Source organism: Esox lucius, chromosome 12 (genome assembly GCF_011004845.1).
Source record: "Esox lucius isolate fEsoLuc1 chromosome 12, fEsoLuc1.pri, whole genome shotgun sequence".
Taxonomy (NCBI): domain Eukaryota; kingdom Metazoa; phylum Chordata; class Actinopteri; order Esociformes; family Esocidae; genus Esox; species Esox lucius.
Window position 1 is genome coordinate 30556365 of NC_047580.1, and position 21542 is coordinate 30577906.

Below are 21542 nucleotides of genomic sequence, written 5' to 3' on the forward strand. Positions count from 1 at the left end.
TTTTTTAAAGAAATAATGATTTAGTGTTCAAATAAACCTTTTTCCTCCACTGTTTCCCTGATTTGGAATTACTTTATGCCACGACATGCGGGTATTTCTGAATCTAACAATAGTTGGATCCCAGACTCCCAGCTTTACAGTAACCATCAGAATCATAGGTCCAAAGCAGGAGCAACGGAGCACTGAGCTTCTTCATTCGTGTCATGGTTGGCAAACACACTGTCTCAACACTCCTGTTTCTGGGCTTTACTAACAAGTCTCAGGAACTTGGTATACATGGAAATGTAGAAGCCGTTCCATGCAGATTAGCGGTTGATGACTATTACAGTATTACCGTGAGATGTATTATTTAAAATAAGTTGTTAGTTATTATTTTGACTTTTAATTATGGTAAGATTCATGTGGATGCTAGGTTTAGGGTTTTGGTGAAGGTTGTGGTTAAGGTAAGCGTTCTGGTTAGAGTTAGGGTTAGGCTTGATGCAAGGGTTAGAACTGTGGTTGAGGCTAGGGTTATGGTTAAAGGTTGTCAGGGAGGGTTAGAAATATAAGCATCTAAACTGAGCTAAACAATAACATGTGTGTGTGTGTGTTGACTGTGATCAATAATAGTCTAATAATGATGTATGGCTGTGTTCTGGCCTCAGCCCCGTGGACAGTGGCTGTCCTTCAACTCACAATCAAGGATAATTGTTTCCCCAGCTGTTAGAAAATTTATTTTGTAATTATTCTTTTTTGTTATTGTCAAAAACATAAACAACGATGAAAAAGTAACCTTGTGGCGACAGTTAGACGCTGGTAAGTGGGCAAAAGAAAGCTGAAAGTAAATTGTAACAATGCAAATGTTTAAACATAAACAGTTCTCTTTATTGTCTCTTTGTTTGTAATCTGCTGTTTATCTACGGTAGATTACAGTGGAGCCTAGAGGCCTCTGGTTGACTGACTGTTGGGCTCCCCATTCTTCAGAAATGTCTGTTAATGAAACTGTCAAGTACAAATATCACTTTCATAACTAAATATTCTATTAACCTACACCCAAATGATGTTTTTAACTCCTCCCATGATAGTGTTTGTGGTTGAATAAGCATAAATTGGAGAAAATAATCTTTCACAGATCTGACCAGTTGACAAATCCTGATGATGTCATCAAAAATTGAGACCAATAAGCAGTTTAACTCAGTTAATATTTCAATGATCGGCAAAAGCCCACCACATTCCAACACAGAAAATATGATCAATGGGCAATTGCTACATCAAATGTTCGCCACCCTTGTTCAATATAAAAGTGAATACAGGTTTAAGTAATCACTTGAAGCTCAACCTGCTGCATAGTCTGCCACACATAGGGCTTCCAAGCAGTTCATTTTGTTTTATATCGTTTAAGATCAACCAAACCTCTCAATAGGGTGGCTCAGAGAACACAACGCTTCACAAAGTGTGAGTTACAGACACTAAATTTAATAATAAAAATAAAATGGCAACTCAACCCACCCGCCATCCGAATTATACTTAATGACCCTGGCCAGTGTGTCATAGGGGCAGGCAAGCAGTCCAGGAGGGACCAAACACTCCTAATTGAGGCACGATGCACCAGGAAAGGGCAATGAGCTACCAGGCAGAAATAAGAAAAGTGAGTGTTTTCAGGAGGGAAGACCCCACCACTGCTCCACAGCTCAGTCTGCAGGACTGTAATTCTGCAGCCTGAAGTGCACATATGGGAAGTGTGCATCATTTGAAAATAAATCAATAATCATTTTAAAAAATGACATTGGTTATATTCATTGCTGTGCTGTGACCGAACTCGGAAAGACGTAACACTATCTTGGAAAGCCATTCTATTGTGTCTTTGGCCTTTTAGGAGCCCAGACGAGATTTGGTTAGGGGACCTCCCATCTCACAGAATGTTTTATTAGATGGCGTGATGAACATTTTAGTTTACAGGTCTGCAAGTCAACAACATTCTCAGTGGAACAATGTGAAAATGTGTTATTTGCTATAGAATAGAGGGAGAAAATTGCAAATGCATTTTGCCACCAATTTTATCAACAAATGTTAAGCATTTCTTCAAAATGCACCATTGCAACTATTCCTTATTTACAAATTTTTCCAAGGGGCAAAAGGAAATATTTCATCAGATAAAAATTTGTTTTTAGTGCTCATCTCTTTTATTGCAAAAAGATGTCCATGTTGCCTAAAGAATTGTTCATGCAATTCCAGATATTTTGCTATGATGTTTGCCAATTCTAATTTCTCTGAATAATATCTAACTAATGAATGCATGAATGACTGTCAGTGAGGAAAATGAAGACAGAACCTTTTGATGCTCAAAGGGGTCACACAACACTTTGCGAAATCCTCTGCATTTTCAAACATTTTGATGGCAGTGCCATTTCGAGGGCACGCTTCCATCACAGACTAGGACATTTCTTTAGATTATACAGAAATGGTAGTAAGAGGAATCTCAGAATTAGACTGCTGAATGTTCTTCCAGCAGATATTTCTATTGTATTTTCAGGATCATTTTATTTTATATCCTTTGACTTTGGAAACACGGACTAGGTTGAGCATATCATTTGAAAAAAACTAAACAATCGTGTCATGTTTTAGATGTCATTTGAAGGCAGCTTGAGGCAGCAACCTGTGAAGACTGTTCAAAAGTTGCATAGCCTTTCACTAGGAACATAATGGCTCAACTGGAAATACAATTTGAAGGCTGATTGCACAATCTACAACGCTTCAACGACACAGATATCTTAAAGCCCTTCGATATTTCTGGAAGGTACAGCATCAAACTTATGCTGTGATTCATTTTACATCGTATTCCATAGAAATCTGGAAAGACTGGTTCAGTTTTATAACGGGGATGTGTTTGAGGACCAGGGAGGTCTGTTTGTTAGTAGTGTTCTGAGTACCACAGACAGCCTCTAGAAACAAAACCTGACGCTGTCCCTGGAGTTTGGCCATGGTAATGGAATTATTCTGAATTGAGTTTGGAAAAGTCGCGAATCATCACAAAATGTTGACTCTTCGGGAGAGATGCGTTTACCCGTAAACAATCTGAAGTGTATAATGAATGTTTCTAAGACTACTTAATAACCTTTTAAAACATTTTAAAAACACCTCACACCAAGTGCAAAGGGTTACAGTGATCACTTCAATCACATTTTCAAGGTTGAGAGTTTGTCCTCTCGACGTCCATCCTTGCCTGCTCCGCTAATGAACGGTCGTTGTTGTTGTTGTCTTCTTATTGGTTCTCAGCCAGCAGGAAGCAGGAAGTCAATCATTTTCCTGCCAGTGTTGTTAATTGGAGGTAATTAGGCAGGCAGAGTTTATAATTAGATAATAAAAGCTGCTAATGATCCACCATCATATTTACCACTACTGTAATGCTGACAAAGTATTAGAGAGGAGATGAGGAGAGGGAGAATGAGATGGAGGAGGCGGTAGAAGAGGAGGAGAGGAGAGCAGGAGAGGTTACAATTTGACTCCTCAAGTAGCTCACAAAACCACAAAAAATGTCTGGCAACAGTCACCACCACAACAGGAGAGAGGATACTTCCTTAAATCATATCTCTCTCTGTCTACATTACTCTCTATCTCTCTCCACATATCTCTCTCTGTCTACATTACTCTCTATCTCTCTCCACATATCTCTCTCTGTCTACATTACTCTCTATCTCTCTCCACATTTCTCTCTCTGTCTACATTACTCTCTATCTCTCTCCACATTTCTCTCCCTGGCTACATTACTCTCTATCTCTCTCCACATTTCTCTGTCTGTCTACATTACTCTCTATCTCTCTCCACATATCTCTCTCTGTCTACATTACTCTCTATCTCTCTCCACATTTCTCTCCCTGTCTACATTACTCTCTATCTCTCTCCACATTTCTCTCTCTGTCTACATTACTCTCTATCTCTCTCCACATTTCTCTCCCTGGCTACATTACTCTCTATCTCTCTCCACATTTCTCTGTCTGTCTACATTACTCTCTATCTCTCTCCACATTTCTCTCTCTGTCTACATTACTCTCTATCTCTCTCCACATTTCTCTCCCTGGCTACATTACTCTCTATCTCTCTCCACATTTCTCTCCCTGGCTACATTACTCTCTATCTCTCTCCACATTTCTCTCCCTGTCTACATTACTCTCTATCTCTCTCCACATTTCTCTGTCTCTTTCTCTCCATCTCTCTCCCTTTCATCCTTTCTCCAGTTCAGCACTGCTCCTTGTCCCTTGGCCATGTCCAGGCGGCGCAGCCCAGCAGCCTTGATACTGACAAGGTTGACATCAGAGGAGAGGGCTGACGCAGGCTGAGTTAGAGCTGCCAGCTGCTAGCAATCAAGTCTATTTTGAAGTCAGGGACGCAGGAACCCCCAGGGCCAAAGCGGCAACAAGCCCCACCTCTACAGCCCCCTGCCCCAGCCGTAGCCTTCAGCACGGCACCCACCTATCATGGCCCCAGCCACCCCGGTCTCTACCCCATCACCATCAGACCACGGCCCCCACCAGCGTAGCCCATACCACCCCAGGCCACAACCCCACAGCTCTCCCACTTTGCCCTACCCTCAAACACCACCCCCCCTCCCCCCAGCCCCCCCCCCCCCCCCCCAACGCCCCCCCCCCCTCTTCTACCTTGCGCAGCTGTATTGTTTCCAGATGTGCCGTCCAGACCGGTCCAACAGTGACGGCGGTTAGAGGCATTTACTTAAAAGCCCCCTGAAAATGATTACAGACTGACTGGCAGTGGAGAGGAGAAAATGAGCCCGGGCAACCGTCAATGTAAACATCAATTCCATGAGAGAAAGAATCGTGACAGAGAGCAAAAAGAGGCTATTTAAAATGCCTGTTTAAATGACATGTGACAGCAGGTCTGTGTCTGTAAGAAACTCTGCCCCTAACAAGTCTAATATTTTAATTTGAAATGTGTTATTGATAGAGAATTGTTTCTGACCCTGCTCAGCCAATATGATTAAAGAAAACTATCATCAGAATTTATAATGTTAATGTTTTGACAATATTTCAGCTAGTATGTGATGAAAGAAATAGAAATTATAGAAATTGTAATTTTTGGTGGCGCTTCTGGAAAATCGAAAGAATCAATTTCAATGAATACATGGTAGCCAATAGGTATTGACAAGTTGACGGGTGGTGGGTCTATCTTTAATGAATACTACTCAAGATTGCCAACCATGTCTTTGGGCCTGAGGAGCCCTAAACTGCGTTCTGACAGTTTCTAGCACTGAAGCTGGTCGAGGCAGAAGCCACAGAGGGTAACACTGACACCTGGTGGTGAACATTTAAAACGACACATACTAGGACAGCTGGGCAAGATAGGGCCCCCGGGCCGGATCCGGCCCGTTGAGTCATTCTATCCGGCCCGCGATACATCCAAAACTTTTAAAATAAAAAATACCCGACGAGGTCTGCAGATTACGTTACTTTGTTTACTGTTGCATATTTATTTATTTTCAAATTAAAAGTCCCGTGGAACTCCCAGTAATAAGTACAGCAGTATTATACTGACTGTTTAAAATACCCTTAAGTTGAAACAAGATATTTGCGTTGCTATGATACGTAGGGACCAGCACCACAATCCACGCGTGGAAGTTATCATTTGTACGTACTATACGCAATTGATGGCCAGCGATCTCTGGAAATGAGCCTAAGAAAAGTTGATGATAAAAGCAGGGTATTTAAAAAAATATTGACAGGAAAATATTTATTTGCAGATGAAGTCGTTGTTGTTAAAAGCACGTAGTACAAAAAATATACTGTATGATGTTAGATGACGGCAATTATACCAACATTTGCTTTGAGTGAAAATCTTCAGAAGTGATTTCATAGACTTATGTCTGCCCTAATAACTATTATACCTATAAAACCGTTATACGCTATACCTTATGTAATGTAGCTTATTCTGTTGAGTTGAAAGTTAGGTTTTAAGGGAAATATATGTTGCAACATTTCTGTTGAGTAATAACCCTAAAAAGGGATCTTTTTAGGCCTTTGCCTGCTATAACAGTTGTTAACAGACAATAATTTAAAAAAAACATTGTTAAAGTAAATTAAGTTCAGTTATGAAAACAGTGTTGCATGGAAAATATGCACAAATACAATATGCAAGTTAACAGAGTTAGCATGTTAAGGCTTGTTGGTTAAAAAAGTTATCTGGCCCACGATGCTCTCTGGCATTTTCAGTGTGGCCCCCCAGTGAAAAATATTGCCCACCCCTTTACTAGGAGCTCCATGCAAAGAGGATGGAAGGCAGCACTATAATGAAGCAATAATGCACAATGGCCTGTGATAAACGGCGAAGTGTGATTCTCAGACATGATGAACGGACTGCCAGGACTCAGCAATTAACAGAGGTACAGAATATTGTCATTAAACCCCAAACCTCCCTCGAGGGGGGAGTACAAACCATTACCCACACAACTAGAACATTCCATGATGTTTTACCTTTGGTATGCAGTCTAACATACCAACACTTTCAGACAATCAGCAATTTGCATCTAAACCACCCGGGTAATAATAATTTATAACCTACACACAAACAAACTCAGGAAAACTTCAGCTATTGGTGTTAGTATGGGTGAGATCGGGGAGACAACAGCTCCACAAGGAGACCCACAAACAGGGGAGGAGGAGAGCAAGGGAACCGGCACATAGGCATTTCATTGATACCTGCCCACATGACAAGCACAAAATTAAACTTGAGAGGGAGGGAAGAGTGGGAGTATGATGAGCAGGAGGAATCGGAGGAGCAATGGGAACTGGAAGAGCAGGAGAAACTGGAGGAGCAGGAGAAACTGGAGGAGCAGGAGGAAATGGAGGAGCAGGAGGAACTGGAGGAGTAGGAGGTACTGTAGGAGCAGGAGGAACAGGAGAAACTGGAGGAGTAGGAGGTACAGGAGGAACAGGAGGCTCAGGAGGAACTGGAGGAGCAAGGGGAGCAGGAGAAACTGAAGGAGTAGGAGGTACTGGAGGAACAGGAGGAACAGGAGCAACTAGAGGAATAGGAGGTACTGGAGGAACTGGAGGAACGGGAGGAACGGGAGGAGCAGGAGAAACTGGAGGAGCAGGGGGAGTAGGAGGAGCAGGAAGTGTTCTCTCAGCGTGTTCATTAGATAAGGGGACAGGTTTTCTTAAATTTTACGAAAAAAAATATGACCCTGGAGTTATTGTCTGTTTGTGTCAATTCTGATTCTGTCTCTAAGGCACAAAGAAAGAGAGAGAACAAGAGAGGGAGAGAGAAAGAGAGAGAACAAAAGAGGGAGAGAGAAAGAGAGAGAGAGAGAGACAGGGAACGAGAGAGGTGGGTTAACCACAGCCAGGCATCTGTGTTGACTCACATCCCAATTACTGCTGAAGACTGTGTGACCTGCCCCAGTCTTGAGTCATGTGACGGGGACCAGGCCTGACCTCGTACGACCCCTGACCTCTGCCATCTGACATCATCACAGTCCCAACCCAGGGGTTGTAGAGAGGAGACTAATGAGTGGCAGATGAACAGATGAAGACTCCCGACCACTCGGGGACCACTGGTTGCGGCTGGTATTTGTAGCGATCCATTGCAGCTGGTTGCGGCTGGTATTTGTAGCGATCCATTGCAGCTGGTTGCGGCTGGTATTTGTAGCGATCCTGTGCAGCTGGTTGCGGCTGGTATTTGTAGCGATCCTGTGCAGCTGCGTGACAAGTCACACTGGTGTGTGTGAGTCAAGCTGCTAATATATTTCACGCTAAGTACATGTACGCACACGCAGGATGGCTGCCACACGTACCCTGTGTGCTTTCGACCCGTCCTTTGTACACGTCTCCCTAGGCCTTGAGTGTACGCATAAGGTGCGATACCGACAGAAATCGCGGGGCAGTATACCCAAGATCCTCTGAGGTTCTGCGAGACTGAAACATCGAAGTAGTAGCAAACACTGGATACGTTTGATGGTCTAATGTCCCAACTTCTTTGGCGGTCGTGGCTCTTTTCTGTCATTATCAACAATACCTCCTCTGCCGCAATGTTCATTGTTGATGTACGAAATCAGAAATAGTTGTCAACATATTTCCAGGCAGGTAGAAAATATTTTGTTTTGCCGGACTGCTCTAAAGTGTTTGTTGCGTTTTAATCTTGAACGATTACAACAAAACTCACTTTTGATAGCAGTTATATGTTTTCTGCTGCAAAAACATTTAAATGAATTCCCATGGCATTGTGGGAAAGTGCCATTGGCCCTAAATTGGATTTAAATTACTTAATATTTTAATTTGCAATAATATGCATACAATAACTCAGCAATAACAACATGGATTAGCATTAATAATGTTGCATTTTTGGTTAATGAGCTGTTTCAAAGACCTACACACTTCAGTAAACTAAATTCAATTTCACAGTGTTGCCTGACAACGCACACAAGCTATAGAATCCATGTAAAGGACAGCCAATCGGCTGTATATATTCTTCTTAACTCTCACTATGTAGTTGTCAGGTGCCATGTCACAAGAATCTCATTGTGCAGGATGACACTGTGTTGTTCAGTGCATTTGACAAATAAACCTTGAAACTTGAGCCAAGTACTGTTAGTGTAACATTGGCCACAAAAATGCAGAAAAAAGTGGCTCAATATGTTAGATTCTAAAATCAAATGTAATTTTATAGACTTTTACTATATATCATAAAGGTCTATTTCACTGTGAATATAAAACAGGAAAACATGTTTTGACATAGGTCTTAAAAATCTAATTGCAAAAAAATCCTTGGTACGACCATCCTTTAAAAATATATGTGTGTGCGTGTCTGTGTGTGTGTGTGTCTGTGTGTGTGTGTGTGTTAGCAAGGTTCCACTCCCAGACACTTCCCAGGCTACAGGAACAGTGGGCTCTCCCGAGGCCGTGAGGGAGGTTCCCCTCCCTCCAATGTCAGGGGAGGGCTGCTCCGACCAGGCTGCATGTGTGCTGGGTCAAGCAGGCAGCCATTCCTCCAAAGGAGGGAAGGTGCAGCATCCAGGTACTTCTGTGAATTAAGGTGTTTTTACCCTGATATATTTTATAATTAGATTTTCAACAAGGCTTCCTTTGACCTTTTTCTGTCACAAACATTAAAGTCACCTGTAAATATAGCACAGCTAGTTCAGCCAAGGAACCCGAAGGGGCACTGCCTCGCCAATGCCTCGGCCAACGTCTGGACCTCTCCTACCGCAGTGTAATGATTTCTTTATCTAATATCGCGGTCTATTGAAGTCGGTTGGGTTACTCATTCAGTCTTCTACTCTGCTGGTCGTCTTAGCATGTGGTTGCCAAACCTACCACCACCCCAGCCTCCTTCCACCACCAATCCCACCACCACCCCAGCCTCCACCCACTACCAAGTCCACCACCACCCCAGCCTCCACCCACCACCAAGCCCACCGCCACCCCAGCCTCCACCCACTACCAACCCAGCCTCCACCCACCACCAAACCAACCGCCACCCCAGCCTCCATCCACCACCAAACCCACCACCACCCCAGCCTCCACCCACCACCAAACCAACCGCCACCCCAGCCTCCACCCACTACCAACCCAGACTCCACCCACCACCAAACCAACCGCCACCCCAGCCTCCACTCACCACCAAACCTACCACCACCCCAGCCTCCACCCACTACCAAGTCCACCACCAACCCAGCCTCCACCCACCACCAAACCCACCACCACCTCAGCCTCCATCTGTTTGCTTCTGTACAACTGTATACAATTGCATTCATTTGCATAAAACAACTTACCGACAACTCCTAAATCATTCAAGCTATGAACACCAAACCATCTTTCACATGTTCAGGCCTATCCTAAATTCAAGCATTTTGACCAATTGGGCTTGAGTTATTGGTTATAACCAAGCGTTTTGACCAATAACTAATTAAATCTTGACAAAACCGATCAAAATAACAACCAGCATTAATAGTAACTCTGGCATTGTTTAAGCTAGAGGCAACAAACAAGCATTTCGATTTTCAGCCAATCCTGTCAGTCAAGGAATGGTTGTGAAATTATATCCAGCCCCTGCCATTATGCCCTGGTGAATTAATTCCAAACCAAAAACTCTAAAATGTAGTAGCAAGAACACCCCATTTAATCCTTTAAATGTCCCGTAGTAGTTAAATGTTAATGTGTCAGAATAGGCTCTTATTACACGAAAAGGTTACACTAGTCGTCTTTAAACCTTCAGTTAGACGCACTCCCCCTCTGATTCACACGGAGTACGTCAGCATAGAGATGGGAAAGAGGACACACCTGCGACTAGTTGCCATGATGGCTTCTGTTAGCTACGGCTTAGTCAGCACCCTCTTTATTTTAACAATCTTCTCTTCCTCTAATTCTATATGTTTATTGGCAGTTTTCATCCTGTTCATCTGTTAGCTGGTTGTCAACGTTTGGTGTTGACATTATTGCTGCATTCTCTTTGTACTTTGGTTATTGCTCTTAGCATCTATTCATGGGTTGTTCAATTCAATATGTTATTGCAATTAGTGAATAAAACGATTCTGGTGATTATGTTAATCCACTTTAAACCCCATAATAAAATAAAATAATAAAACCAAAAACAATAGTAGTAGTAATAACAACATTAATAATAAACAAAATAATAATATTCATAATAAAAAATGGTCAAGGCGGTGACCTACAAACCATTACACAGAGAGATGAACAAAAAGCCATTTTTAACAAGATCAAACAGAAAGACATTTCTGTCTGAAATCCCAGAGTAGGTGAACATAACAAATAATATAAAACGTTAAATAAGGACAACATAAAAAATACCCAGTGAAATAAAAAATGTAATCCAATAAAGTGCTTTGTGGCACACATTTGCTCTATACTATCTCTATGCACGATCTCTATGTACACCTCTATGTACGATCTCTATGCACAATCTCTATGTACGTCAAGTCATCAGATGCTGGCTGGCCTGTTCACACCTGCTGTGCTACAGACAGTTGTCACTGACAGAATCCTCTGACTCCTTGACCTGCATGGAGAGGTTATCTCAAACAGGTTCCAATAACTCAATAACTTCAAACATAATGAGAGGGACGAGAGAGGAATGAGAGGTAGAGAGAGAGAGAGAGGGGTTCTTCAGAGCAACATGTGGACTAATATAATGAGAGAGAGGTTGAGAGACTGAGAGTTAGAGAGAGAGAGTGTCTTCAGAGAGTGTTTAGAGCCCTTTGTGGACCTAACACTGTGGGAGGACATGACCCAACTGTCACAGAAAGACACCTGGTCCTTATAAAATGACAGGGATGGTGACAGAACTCCAGTGGTTCGAGAGAAGCCCTTTCCCTCAAAGCGTCTTCAAGCTACGGTAGCGTGCAGGATACCACTCTGTCCCAGACTGTGTTATACATAGTGTGAACTGGCAACATTTGACTTTAGCACCTGGCTGTTCCTCCTCCACGAGCGAAAGCAGCTTCAGTTGGAGGAAGACTTTCGAGGACCAGCGTCAAAGCCTCTTCTCCTGCACGTTCTGAAGGTCAGTTCTTAAAATGTATCCACTGACAGTTTTCTCGTCGCTCTTAACATATTTAAATCGGACTCTTTAGTGTGCAACATGAAGACTGCGTTAGCCCTCTGAGATGAATCCCATGGAACTCCCCAGGGAGACGCCAAGACTCAGACGAGGTTAATGTGCCGGTGCTCTTCTCCCTGTTTCCCCAGCGAAGGGAGCCGACCAGACCCAGAGATGTGTGTCTCACCATGGTGTCTTCTGCTGTTGTTGCTGTGTCCCATCACTCCTGGGATGGTTCTGGAGGACAGAGCCGTGTCCAGATGTTCACGGTAACCCGGACTCCTTGCGACACCCAAAGCGGATGTGGTCACTGGAGTTACCTCGCTGAGCGATGCGTTTAAATTAACTGTGCGATACATTCTACGAGGCTTATCGACCTGTAACGTTCTAACAAATGGATGTGATGTAATAACACGTTTCAGGGGGGATTTCTATTCAGTTGCTCCAAATTGGCACAATTTAAAAAATTCTTAGTGTAAATTTTGTTTTTCAAAACAAAGGGATTAAACACTGTGGCCAAATATTCTACTTGTTTTCTCCCAGGTGGCTTACCTATGAAATGGAGAACCGGGAGAAGATCATCAACAACTTCAAAAGGCATTCGGAAGGAACATTCACCAATGACTACACCAACTACCTGGACAAGATCAAGGCCAAGGACTTTGTACAGTGGCTGGTCGGCACCAAACGAGAGAGGTACGGCGCTGACACTTCAGTAGTAAGACACCACTTATAGACTGTTTGGTCAAGAGCCCCTAAAAGGTGATGCGGTAAATTCACTGCCTTACAGTTAAATGCAAGGCAATGCAAGACCAGGGATTGAATCCTGCTCACTGATTAGCTCAGGGGTTCTACATAGAGTAGTGCATTTTAAGGGACGGGGGGGGGGGGGGGGCTGCCTGGCCTTATTGTCCTCTATCGACGCCTTGTGGCGGTTTGGATGATTGTGAGGTAGAAGACCGGAGAGTGCGTTCTTCCTGGCGCATAAGGATTATGGTCTAAAGGATTGTGGTAGGAACCAGAATGTCACTGGCTGTACCTCAGGAGACACTTATTTCAACATTGACTGTCCCGAGACCGCTGACAGTTGCTGTGAAAAAGTGACCACACAAATTCAATATCATGCAATTGGGGAGAAATCACGATAAAGAAAAAAGAAAATGCAGATCCCTGTTTCTCAAAACGAACTCTAGATTTTGCCTATGGATTAATGCATTTAGGTCCAAGGAATAAAATTAAGTGAGACATATGCAATTGTTTTAAGATTAATTTTACATAAATCATTTAGTATTTTGATACAGAGTTGAAGGGCCTATGTGGCTTTGGCAAAAAATAAATTGAAAATGATTTGATATAATATGACAATGAGTTAGTGTTAGTGTTCTTGTGCATAAAAGCCAATTCTGCAAAATGTACCAAGTGTTCCCCAAAATAAGGGGGAAATAGTTTTGTTTTATTATTTACTGCTTTGCCTATTTTGTATCCAATACATGGGAACATTTGAATTGCATTTTATTGTTTGGGGAAATAATTGTCCATTTTACCACAGCTTACTGTGCTGAAGCGTTCTAACGAAAATACAACATATTTTTAATTATTGTTTAGCTCCATCTGGTCATTTTTAAGGAAGTAATTTGTAAGTGCGTCTGGCGAGGTTTATTTCCACAAACGCCGTAGCGCAAGCTTTTGGTTGAATGCATAGTGGTAATGAGCAGCATGGTAATGAGCAGCTTGGTAATGAGCAGCATGGTAATGAGCAGCATGTTCCCCTGGCTCTCCCCTTTCCATTGACATACACCACGAGACAGAATGACATGACCTGCGTGATGACAGTCTCCTACGGATTCAATGCGTAGAAATGGAATGTTAGAAAAGACACATATTTACTTGAATGGTAATCCTGTTGTATTCATTCAATTTCTCTGTGTTTAATCCTAGGGGAAATCCAGCTTGGTAATTTCGGTAAAACAGGGCTGATAGCATCCTTGTCATGGTGCGGTGAGCAGCAGCGCCACCGTGCCATATTTCCACAAGTTCCCATATTCTCACGAACACATCCCGGACTGTCACATGTTTCCCATCTTCCACACCAGGTCCCAATCTAGCTCGTTTGTATGTGTATATATGTTTCCCCTCTGCTCCCCACATTGTGGATCATTGTTGCTGTCGCTGTCATTGTTGCTGTGTGTGCATTTAATTGGTGAGTGTTATTGAATGTACTGTTTGAATGTTAATTGTTAAGACGCATGTTGCGCACTTTTATTTCATTCAGTCATTAGTATTGTTTTTCCGTTCGTGTTTGGTTTGTTTGTTGTTTTAATAAATCCCACGAACGAGAGTACTGCCTGCGCCTGGTTCCCTCCAACACTACACCTTGACAAGTTGTTACAATCCTATTATGTACATATTTTTTTAGGGCAGTGTAAATCACAAGCTTTAGAGCTTATACATCCAAAGTTTGACTTTCCTTTTGTGCCCCAAAATTCCTGTTAAAATACCAGAATCAAATTAAGCTATGGCATTTGTACTGTAGATAAACTGTAACTGTGTATCCACCCCATTAGACAACAGTTGAACAAGTTTAAGCTTGGTTTCTGCCAAACCAAATCGATTTTAGTAATATTAAGCTCTTTAATCTTTGCACCTATAGTGTTGTCCTGCTGGAGTTGGTGGTCTTGCTGTGAGTTAATTCAATTGTAACTGAAAGCAGTGTTTAAATGCTGACCTGCAGATGCGAGGACCTTCCACTTCTTAACCTAGAGGGAGTGTGACAGGACCCAGACCCGAATGAGAAGAACCAGAAGGACATTCTCTAGATCCTTAACGCACAAACAGTCTCGTAAAATAGGACCTTCTATCTGTGAAAAATAAATATGTTGTGTCCTGTCATTGGTTTATGCTGTGGTAAATTACACACAAACCTGGACATCATTTCTGAACTGTACTGTGGACTAAGTAATGGGCTCATCATCTGAAATATAAACATGAAAAAATCCAGAGAATAACAAAGAAATTGAGCTTGTTTCAAATGAATGTAAACAATCAGGTCTAATAGCTCATCTCTTTGGTGAGATTAAACTTGATTAATTGCTTGGTGAAAGTGAGCCCATTGTAAAAATACATCTGTATATCTGTAAGAGGGTTTATATTGGAAGATAAAAAAATAATTACATGAAAACATTTTATTTGTATTTTTTTTATGTGAGATATATTTTACTGTTGTGGATTGAGAAGTCTATGTATGGAATAAAGCTGAATAATTTAAACGGTCTGGTTGAGATTGGAAAACGCATTGGAAAAGGACCAAGGGGGTGGACTGAGACGTCTTCTTCGAGTACGTTTAATATAAGTGACATAGAGAAAGGATACAAGGTAAGGAGATAGGATTACATAAAGATAATGGTAAATACGATTCCAGAGCCGGGTGATAAAGGTGATAAACCCAGTTGTTCTGTCCCCAAGAAGGGACAGTCGCTCCCAGGTTGTTGCTGTAAATAAGAATGCGTTCTAGGCATGGTCACCTAGTGAAATAATGATAAAATGGAAATTATTAAAAAGATCAGTTGACAAAATTCAGTACATTTACTTCTCCTAACCAGAAGGGGGCGCCCTTGCTCTGCACACAGCACCAGCAGCAACCAAACGTCAGCTTCTCACCATCACACGGACATGTTGGCTTGGGAATCGAGCCTAGAATCACTGCGCGTGGGAGTAAGTTACAGCATATGTTTAGCAATCACAGTAAATACACTGTAAATGTCAACAGGGCCTTCCTGCCACAGGAATCATTGTAGGATATGATCCGTGTTCCTCCAGTATGCTGTGGAAAGTGGGGCCGTTTCGCATGATATCCATCCAGAGTGGAATGACTGTCCGGTAATAAAATTACATTATCCATCGACGGAAAGAGGCAGAGGCGAGGGGCTGAAGGAGGGGGACATGGAGGAGAGGAGCAGACAAGACGAAGGGGGTGTAGAAGAAGGGGGAGGTGGAAGCGAAGGAGAGACGGGGGAATTGGGAGGTGAAGGGAGGGAGCACAGCAAAGGGGCACGGCTAAGTCTGTGTCTAACTCTCATCGAGAAATGTGAGCTGTTTAGTGGAGTGAAGGATCGTGAGAGAAAAGGGGGGAGGGAGGAGCTTTTGGCCACTACTGAAATGAAGAAAGTCCCCTCCCAGCTGCCCCCCCCCCCCCCCCCCCCCCCCCCCAACCGGGTTCCCTTACACAGCTCCCCGGGGAAACAAAGGAAGATGCAGAGAGCACCAGCAAAGAGAAAGACAGCCAGAAAATGCATGGAGGAGGAGTAGCGGAGGAGGCTGGGGGGAAGGGGCAGGAGAAACAAGAGATAGAGAGGAGTAGATGAGGGAACGTGAAAGGGAGAAAGAATGTGAAAGGGACAGATAGGTGTATGAGAGATAGGACAGAGATACAGAGAGAGGATGAGAGTGTTATATGAGAGGCAGCAAGGGAGAGATAGGACAGAGATACAGAGAAAGAGTTTGAGTTTTATATGAGAGGCAGGAAGAGACATGTGGGGCTTGAAAATGCTGGGAATAGTCACACAAACTGCGTTTATGGCCTGGCTGAGTGGATTGAGAAAATAACATTTTGATTGATTACATTGTGTATTAAATACATTGTTTGCTACACCTGTCTCATCATTTATCTAATATTCAGTTTTCATTAATGACACATGCTATTTCGGTGCCAAACTCTAATTGATTGATCTAAACGAAGCTGCAACATTTATCAATAGTTTATTCCAGGTGTAAATAATTCTATTGTTTAAAAAATAATTGCCACCAAATCATGCACAAAAAAAAGGAAACAAGCTATTTACTGCAGATATGCTGCTCTAATTCCAAAGACTGGGGGGGGGGGGCAGAGAAAGATGGGTGGTGAGAAAACAGGAGCGAGAATTATAGCTACAATGAGTGTGAAAAGCTGAAAAAGCGAAAGAGGTAATGACAGAGAGACACAGCTAAAGGAAGAGAGGTAGAGAGAGCGAGACACAGCTGAAGAGAGAGAGAAGTAGAGAGACCGAGACACAGCTGAAGAGAGAGAAGTAGAGAGACCGAGACACAGCTGAAGAGAGAGAAGTAGAGACCGAGACACAGCTGAAGAGAGAGAGAGCAGAAGCAGACAGGGGGATGTGGGTGTGGCCGTCTATGAATTAGGTCGTCCTGTCAGCTCTCACTAAACCCCACAGCCATGCCTGGCCCAGCATCAGCATGCATTACACATTACATTTTAATCTGCCTTGTTCAAGGGCACATAGATTATTCACACTGCAGGCCCAGAGACTTCAAACTGGCAACCGTTTGGCTACTGGCCCATTGCTCAAACTGCTGGACTACCCGTCATCCTACCTTGAGGCCAAAAGCGAGCCCCTCCCATCATCCATCCCATGCACACGTTGCTCTGGTTCAGGGTGTAAATGCTGCTTGTGAGCATTCCCGAAAGTTTGCAACGCCTCAGACCAGCGCTAACCACACCGTAGCAAAGCTAGCCAACACAGACCGCCCCCCCCACGAGAAGGAATGGATGGAATAAAGCTTTGTGAACGCTACATGTGTCTTTGTTTGGTGTGTGTCATTAGGCTAGCAGTAGTTACCACAGCGTCTTCCAGTGTGTGTGTGTGTGTGTGCGTGGGAGTGCGCGTGTGTGTGTGTGTGTGCGTGGGAGTGCGCGTGTGTGTGTGCATGTGCTGCTGAGTCAGGCTGCTCTGCTGCATTCATTTATCTGCACTGCAGTGCTCCACTCCACCGCTCCCTCCCTCCTCCTCCCAGTCCCTCCTCCTCCCTCCTCCTCCCAGTCCCTCCTCCTCCTCCCCGTCCCTCTCTCTCTCTCTCTCTCTGCGGCTCTTCGTCTCCACCTCATCGCGCTCACACAGCCATCCAGGGTAGGGTGAGAGAGTGGTGAAGGAAAAGAATAGATGAGGCTGTCAATAGGAAATCAGGACCAGGTCTCGCACACCTTCCATATACAAAAAAATATGTGACCGAGAGAGACAGACAGAGAGAGACAGACAGAGAGAGACAGACAGTGAGAGAGAGAGAGGAGGAGAGAGAGATGGAGAAAGGAAGAAACAAGTAGTGGGGGAATGCAGGAAGAGGAGCCCACGTGACCAGAAGAGCAAGCCAGGCAGACTGAGAATATTTTGTGATGGTGAAAAAGTGAGAGGGACTGACAGAAAAGGGAGGAGAGGTGAGAAAGAGAGAGGGGGGGGGTGAGAGAAAGAGAGGGGGGAATGAGAGAAAGAGATAGAGAGGGGGAGGCTGGAGGGGACGGAGGAGATAGGAAGGAAGCGTTAATGAGGGGTGGAGCTTTGACTTTACGCTACAGTACTACAAAAGCAGTAGTAATATATAGTGATTATATTAGCAACAATGCTATACATGGCGGATGTTAACAGTAGTGATGTACAGGGTGGATTTTAGCATTAGAGATATACAGGGTGGATGTTAGCATTAGAGATATACAGGGTGGATGTTAGCATTAGTGATGTAGAGGGTGGATGTTAGCATTAGTGAGGTACAGGGTGGATGTTAACATTAGAGATTTAGAGGGTGGATGTTAGCATTAGTGATGTAGAGTGTGGATGTTAACATTAGAGATGTAGAGGGTGGATGTTAGCATTAGTGAGGTACATGGTGGATGTTAGCATTAGTGATGTACAGGGTGGATGTTAGCATTAGTGATGTACAGGGTGGATGTTAGCATTAGTGAGGTACAGGGTGGATGTTAGCATTGGTGATGTGCTACTGTAGCACTGCATCGATGTTAGCAGTAGGGCAGAGATCCTAACAGTCGCAATACACAGGGTGTAAAAACATTAAGTATTAGACATTTTAGGAAAACATCATGGTTGATCATTAGATAATTGTATGCATGATCATTGTGGGGTAATCAATTTAATTCCCTCAAGTATTCTGTAGAAATTCAACTCTGCTTTCAAACCAATGGGTCTGGCAAGGCTTGTGCCATTGGTTGAACCTACAGACAAGGCCTAGGGCATAAGGTGTATAGCTCCAATCGTTTCAAATCCAGAGCTATATTAGAAAACGTGTGCGGTATGTGCTCCGTTTGTCACATCCACAAATAGGCCCAAGCTTCCACACTGCCATATTAACTAAATGTCACGTTTAGATGATTGCGGATAACCAAACATTTCTTCCGTTTATTGCGGTGAGACGTGACTTTTCCCGATGACTTTTCCACGCCCCGGTCCCTTCCCAGAGCGCTGCTTTCATGTGAGGAATAGGCTGCTAGCATATCGTGGATGACTCGTCACGCATCATAAGGAATTTAAGGCGCTTTGAAAGAAGTGCACTCTGAAGGGAACGCCGTTTGGGTCGTGACCAGGGTCGGTAAGGTCAGTGGGGGAGATAATAGTGGACCCTTGGGCGGTCTGCTCTCCGCTTCTTTACAGTTGAACACAATGAGATTGAGTAACAGTCTGGAAATACAGATCGTCTGCCCACATTAGAGTCTTTGGTCTGTCTTATGGCTGTGGGGGATGCTGTTTACATGGTGCTTTTTGGCTTTTAAGGAATTCAACGCAGCCATTACATTTCAAAGGGCTGGCTGAAAATGGCGGGGTTGCTTTAGCTGCTGTTCCACACTGCACTCTGCTCAGCTCCGTGTTCTGTGAGTGAGTTGTGGTAGACATCACAGCCACACTGCACTTTGCTCAGCTCAGTTTCTGTGAGTGAGTTGTGGTAGACATCACAGCCACACTGCACTTTGCTCAGCTCAGTTTCTGTGAGTGAGTTGTGGTAGACATCACAGCCACACTGCACTTTGCTCAGCTCAGTTTCTGTGAGTGAGTTGTGGTAGACATCACAGCCACACGTGAAACTGCAGGAATCACACATTAACTGATGAAATGCACAATGCTAATAGAATGTGTTGTGTGCTAATTCAGATTCTTAGTGCTAGGTTAGCCACACTGTCATAATAACAGCACACTGTGAATAATCTGTTATAAGTTAGCAAAAGAGAAATACGAAGGAAGTTCATTTTCAAATTTACAACCCCGTTTCCAAAAAGGTTGGGACACAGTGTAAAATATACAGAAAAATAGAATGCAATGATGTGCAAATCCTTTAAACCCTATGTTCAAGAGGAAATACAAAGACAACGTTTGTTGAAACTGAGAAGTGTTATTGTCCCTTGAAAAATGTTTGCACACTTTGAATTTGATGCCAGCAACATGTTTCAAAAAAGCTGGGAAGGTGGAAAACAAAGACCGGAAAAGTTATGTAATGTAAAACAAAAACCTGGTGGAACATCTTGCAACTAATTAGGTTAATTGGCAATAGGTCAGCAACATGACCGGGTATAAAAAGAACATTCCAGAGAGGATGAGTCTTTCGGGAGTAAAGATAGGGAGGGGTTCACCTATCTTTGAAAGACTGCGCAGGCAAATAGTGCAATAATGTAAGAATAACATTTCTTAACGTAAAATTGCAAAGATTTTAAGCATCTCATCATCTACGGTACATAATATAATAAAAATCTCTGTATGCAAGGGGCAAGGCCAAAAATCAGAATTGGATGGTTGTGTCCTTCAGGCCCTCAGGTGACACTGCATTAAAAACAGACATAATTCTGTAGTGGAAATCACTGCATATGCTCAGGAACACTTCCCGAAAACCATTGTCTGTAAACACAGTAAGTTGCTGCATCCACAAATGCAACTCTATCATGCAAAGAAGAAACCATGTATAAACAAGATCCAGAACTGCCGCCGCCTTCTCTGAGGCGAAGTGGAAAACTGTCCTGTGTTCTGACGAATCAAAATACAGTTTGGGAATCATGGACACCGTGTCCTCCGGGCGAAAGAGGAGAGGGACCATCCGGTTAAAAAAGTTCAAAAGCCAGCATCTGTGATGCTATGGGGTATGGGGATGCATTAGTGCACATGGTATGGGTGACTTGCACATTTGTGAATGTGAAAGAGTCCAGGCTAAACTGGCCTGCCTGCAGTCCAGACCTGTCACCCATTGAAAACATTTGTTTCCATCTATGATGGAAACAAATGTTTGGCTACCTTTCTACTTGACAAGTAAAGTTACATTAGATACCTCATTAAGCTAGTTGGTTAGTCAAGGAAAGTTATTTGTGAGTTATGAGATTGATTTTTCAACGTAGAATATAATTTGATGTTCTTGTTTATTGTATTTGTATGAACGCTAATACATTTTAGGAAGTTTTCTCCAAAGTCTTTGGTCAAGACGATAAGCTAACGTTAGCTAACTTGGTTATGTTTCTGAGCAGACACTCCTTGATACCATTTCCTGCTGGAAAATAGTGTTACAACCTGGTGTTCCCAGCAAAAGATAAAGAAAAACAAACATGCATTGTGGGTTTGACCAAACCTAATGCATAAGTCACTGTTAACGCTAAAAGGCAATTACATTGGAAAGGGCCCATCAAGTTCGACCCCATCTAAAACCAAAGTCTGTGTTCATTGTTCCAGCACCAACGGTTGGAGTTGACATTGCTTCAAACAAGTCAGTATGCTCATAGTCACTAATGATAGTGTCAGATCCTAATGAAGTTATTAGAACAGATATTCAACTCACTGCCGATAGGTGGCGTAAAAACTTGCACATTGCACCTTTAAGTCTTCTAAAATGTAGAGTATTTTGAATATGGATGTATTGTTAAGCAGCAAGCCCAGAGGGTTGTGATATATGACCAAAATACCCTGGGTAAAATATAGGCAGTCTACTGCCTTTGGCCTGGTAAATTGACCATACAACATTAACCTCGTCCTCAGGTCATCACGGCCAGCGTGCATGAGCCTGAAACACATACCATTCGAAGGCCATTCATGCGGGACTGTATCATTGGTAGTGTATAGCATATTTAAAATATATAATATATATTTTTTTTTACACACGTATATGGTCTCACATACCACAGCTATCAGCCGGTTTGGATCAGAATTCTGGATCCAAACCCACAGACAATAATAACCCACAGACAATAC

The 21542-nt window shown here is 43.0% G+C and overlaps 1 protein-coding gene across 3 annotated transcripts; it reads left to right on the forward strand.

Annotated features, from left to right (window-relative positions):
* The first annotated feature begins 8782 nt into the window (after window positions 1–8782).
* On the forward strand, window positions 8783–13586 carry LOC109616403 (glucagon-1-like). Of its 3 annotated transcripts, none has more exons than XM_020051572.2 (4): window positions 8783–9003; window positions 11412–11813; window positions 12088–12240; window positions 13483–13586. In XM_020051572.2, the coding sequence occupies exons 2-4, from the start codon at window positions 11662–11664 to the stop codon at window positions 13499–13501; spliced, it is 324 nt and encodes a 107-aa protein (XP_019907131.1). In that variant the 5' UTR covers window positions 8783–9003; window positions 11412–11661; the 3' UTR covers window positions 13502–13586. The 3 variants fall into 3 exon arrangements, with proteins under 3 accessions (XP_019907131.1, XP_019907133.1, XP_019907132.1); XM_020051574.2 differs by lacking the exon at window positions 13483–13586 and having other exon boundaries at window positions 11412–11508; window positions 11694–11813; window positions 12088–12175; XM_020051573.2 differs by lacking the exon at window positions 8783–9003 and having other exon boundaries at window positions 10719–11813.
* Window positions 13587–21542: the final 7956 nt, after the last annotated feature.

Excerpts from the sequence above, each read along its gene's own strand:
- LOC109616403 (XM_020051572.2), top strand. The coding sequence starts at position 11,662 with ATGTGCCGGTGCTCTTCTCCCTGTTTCCCCAGCGAAGGGAGCCGACCA. Across the intron at positions 11,814-12,087 it reads GCCGTGTCCAGATGTTCACG|GTGGCTTACCTATGAAATGG; the intron begins GTAACCCGGACT and ends GTTTTCTCCCAG.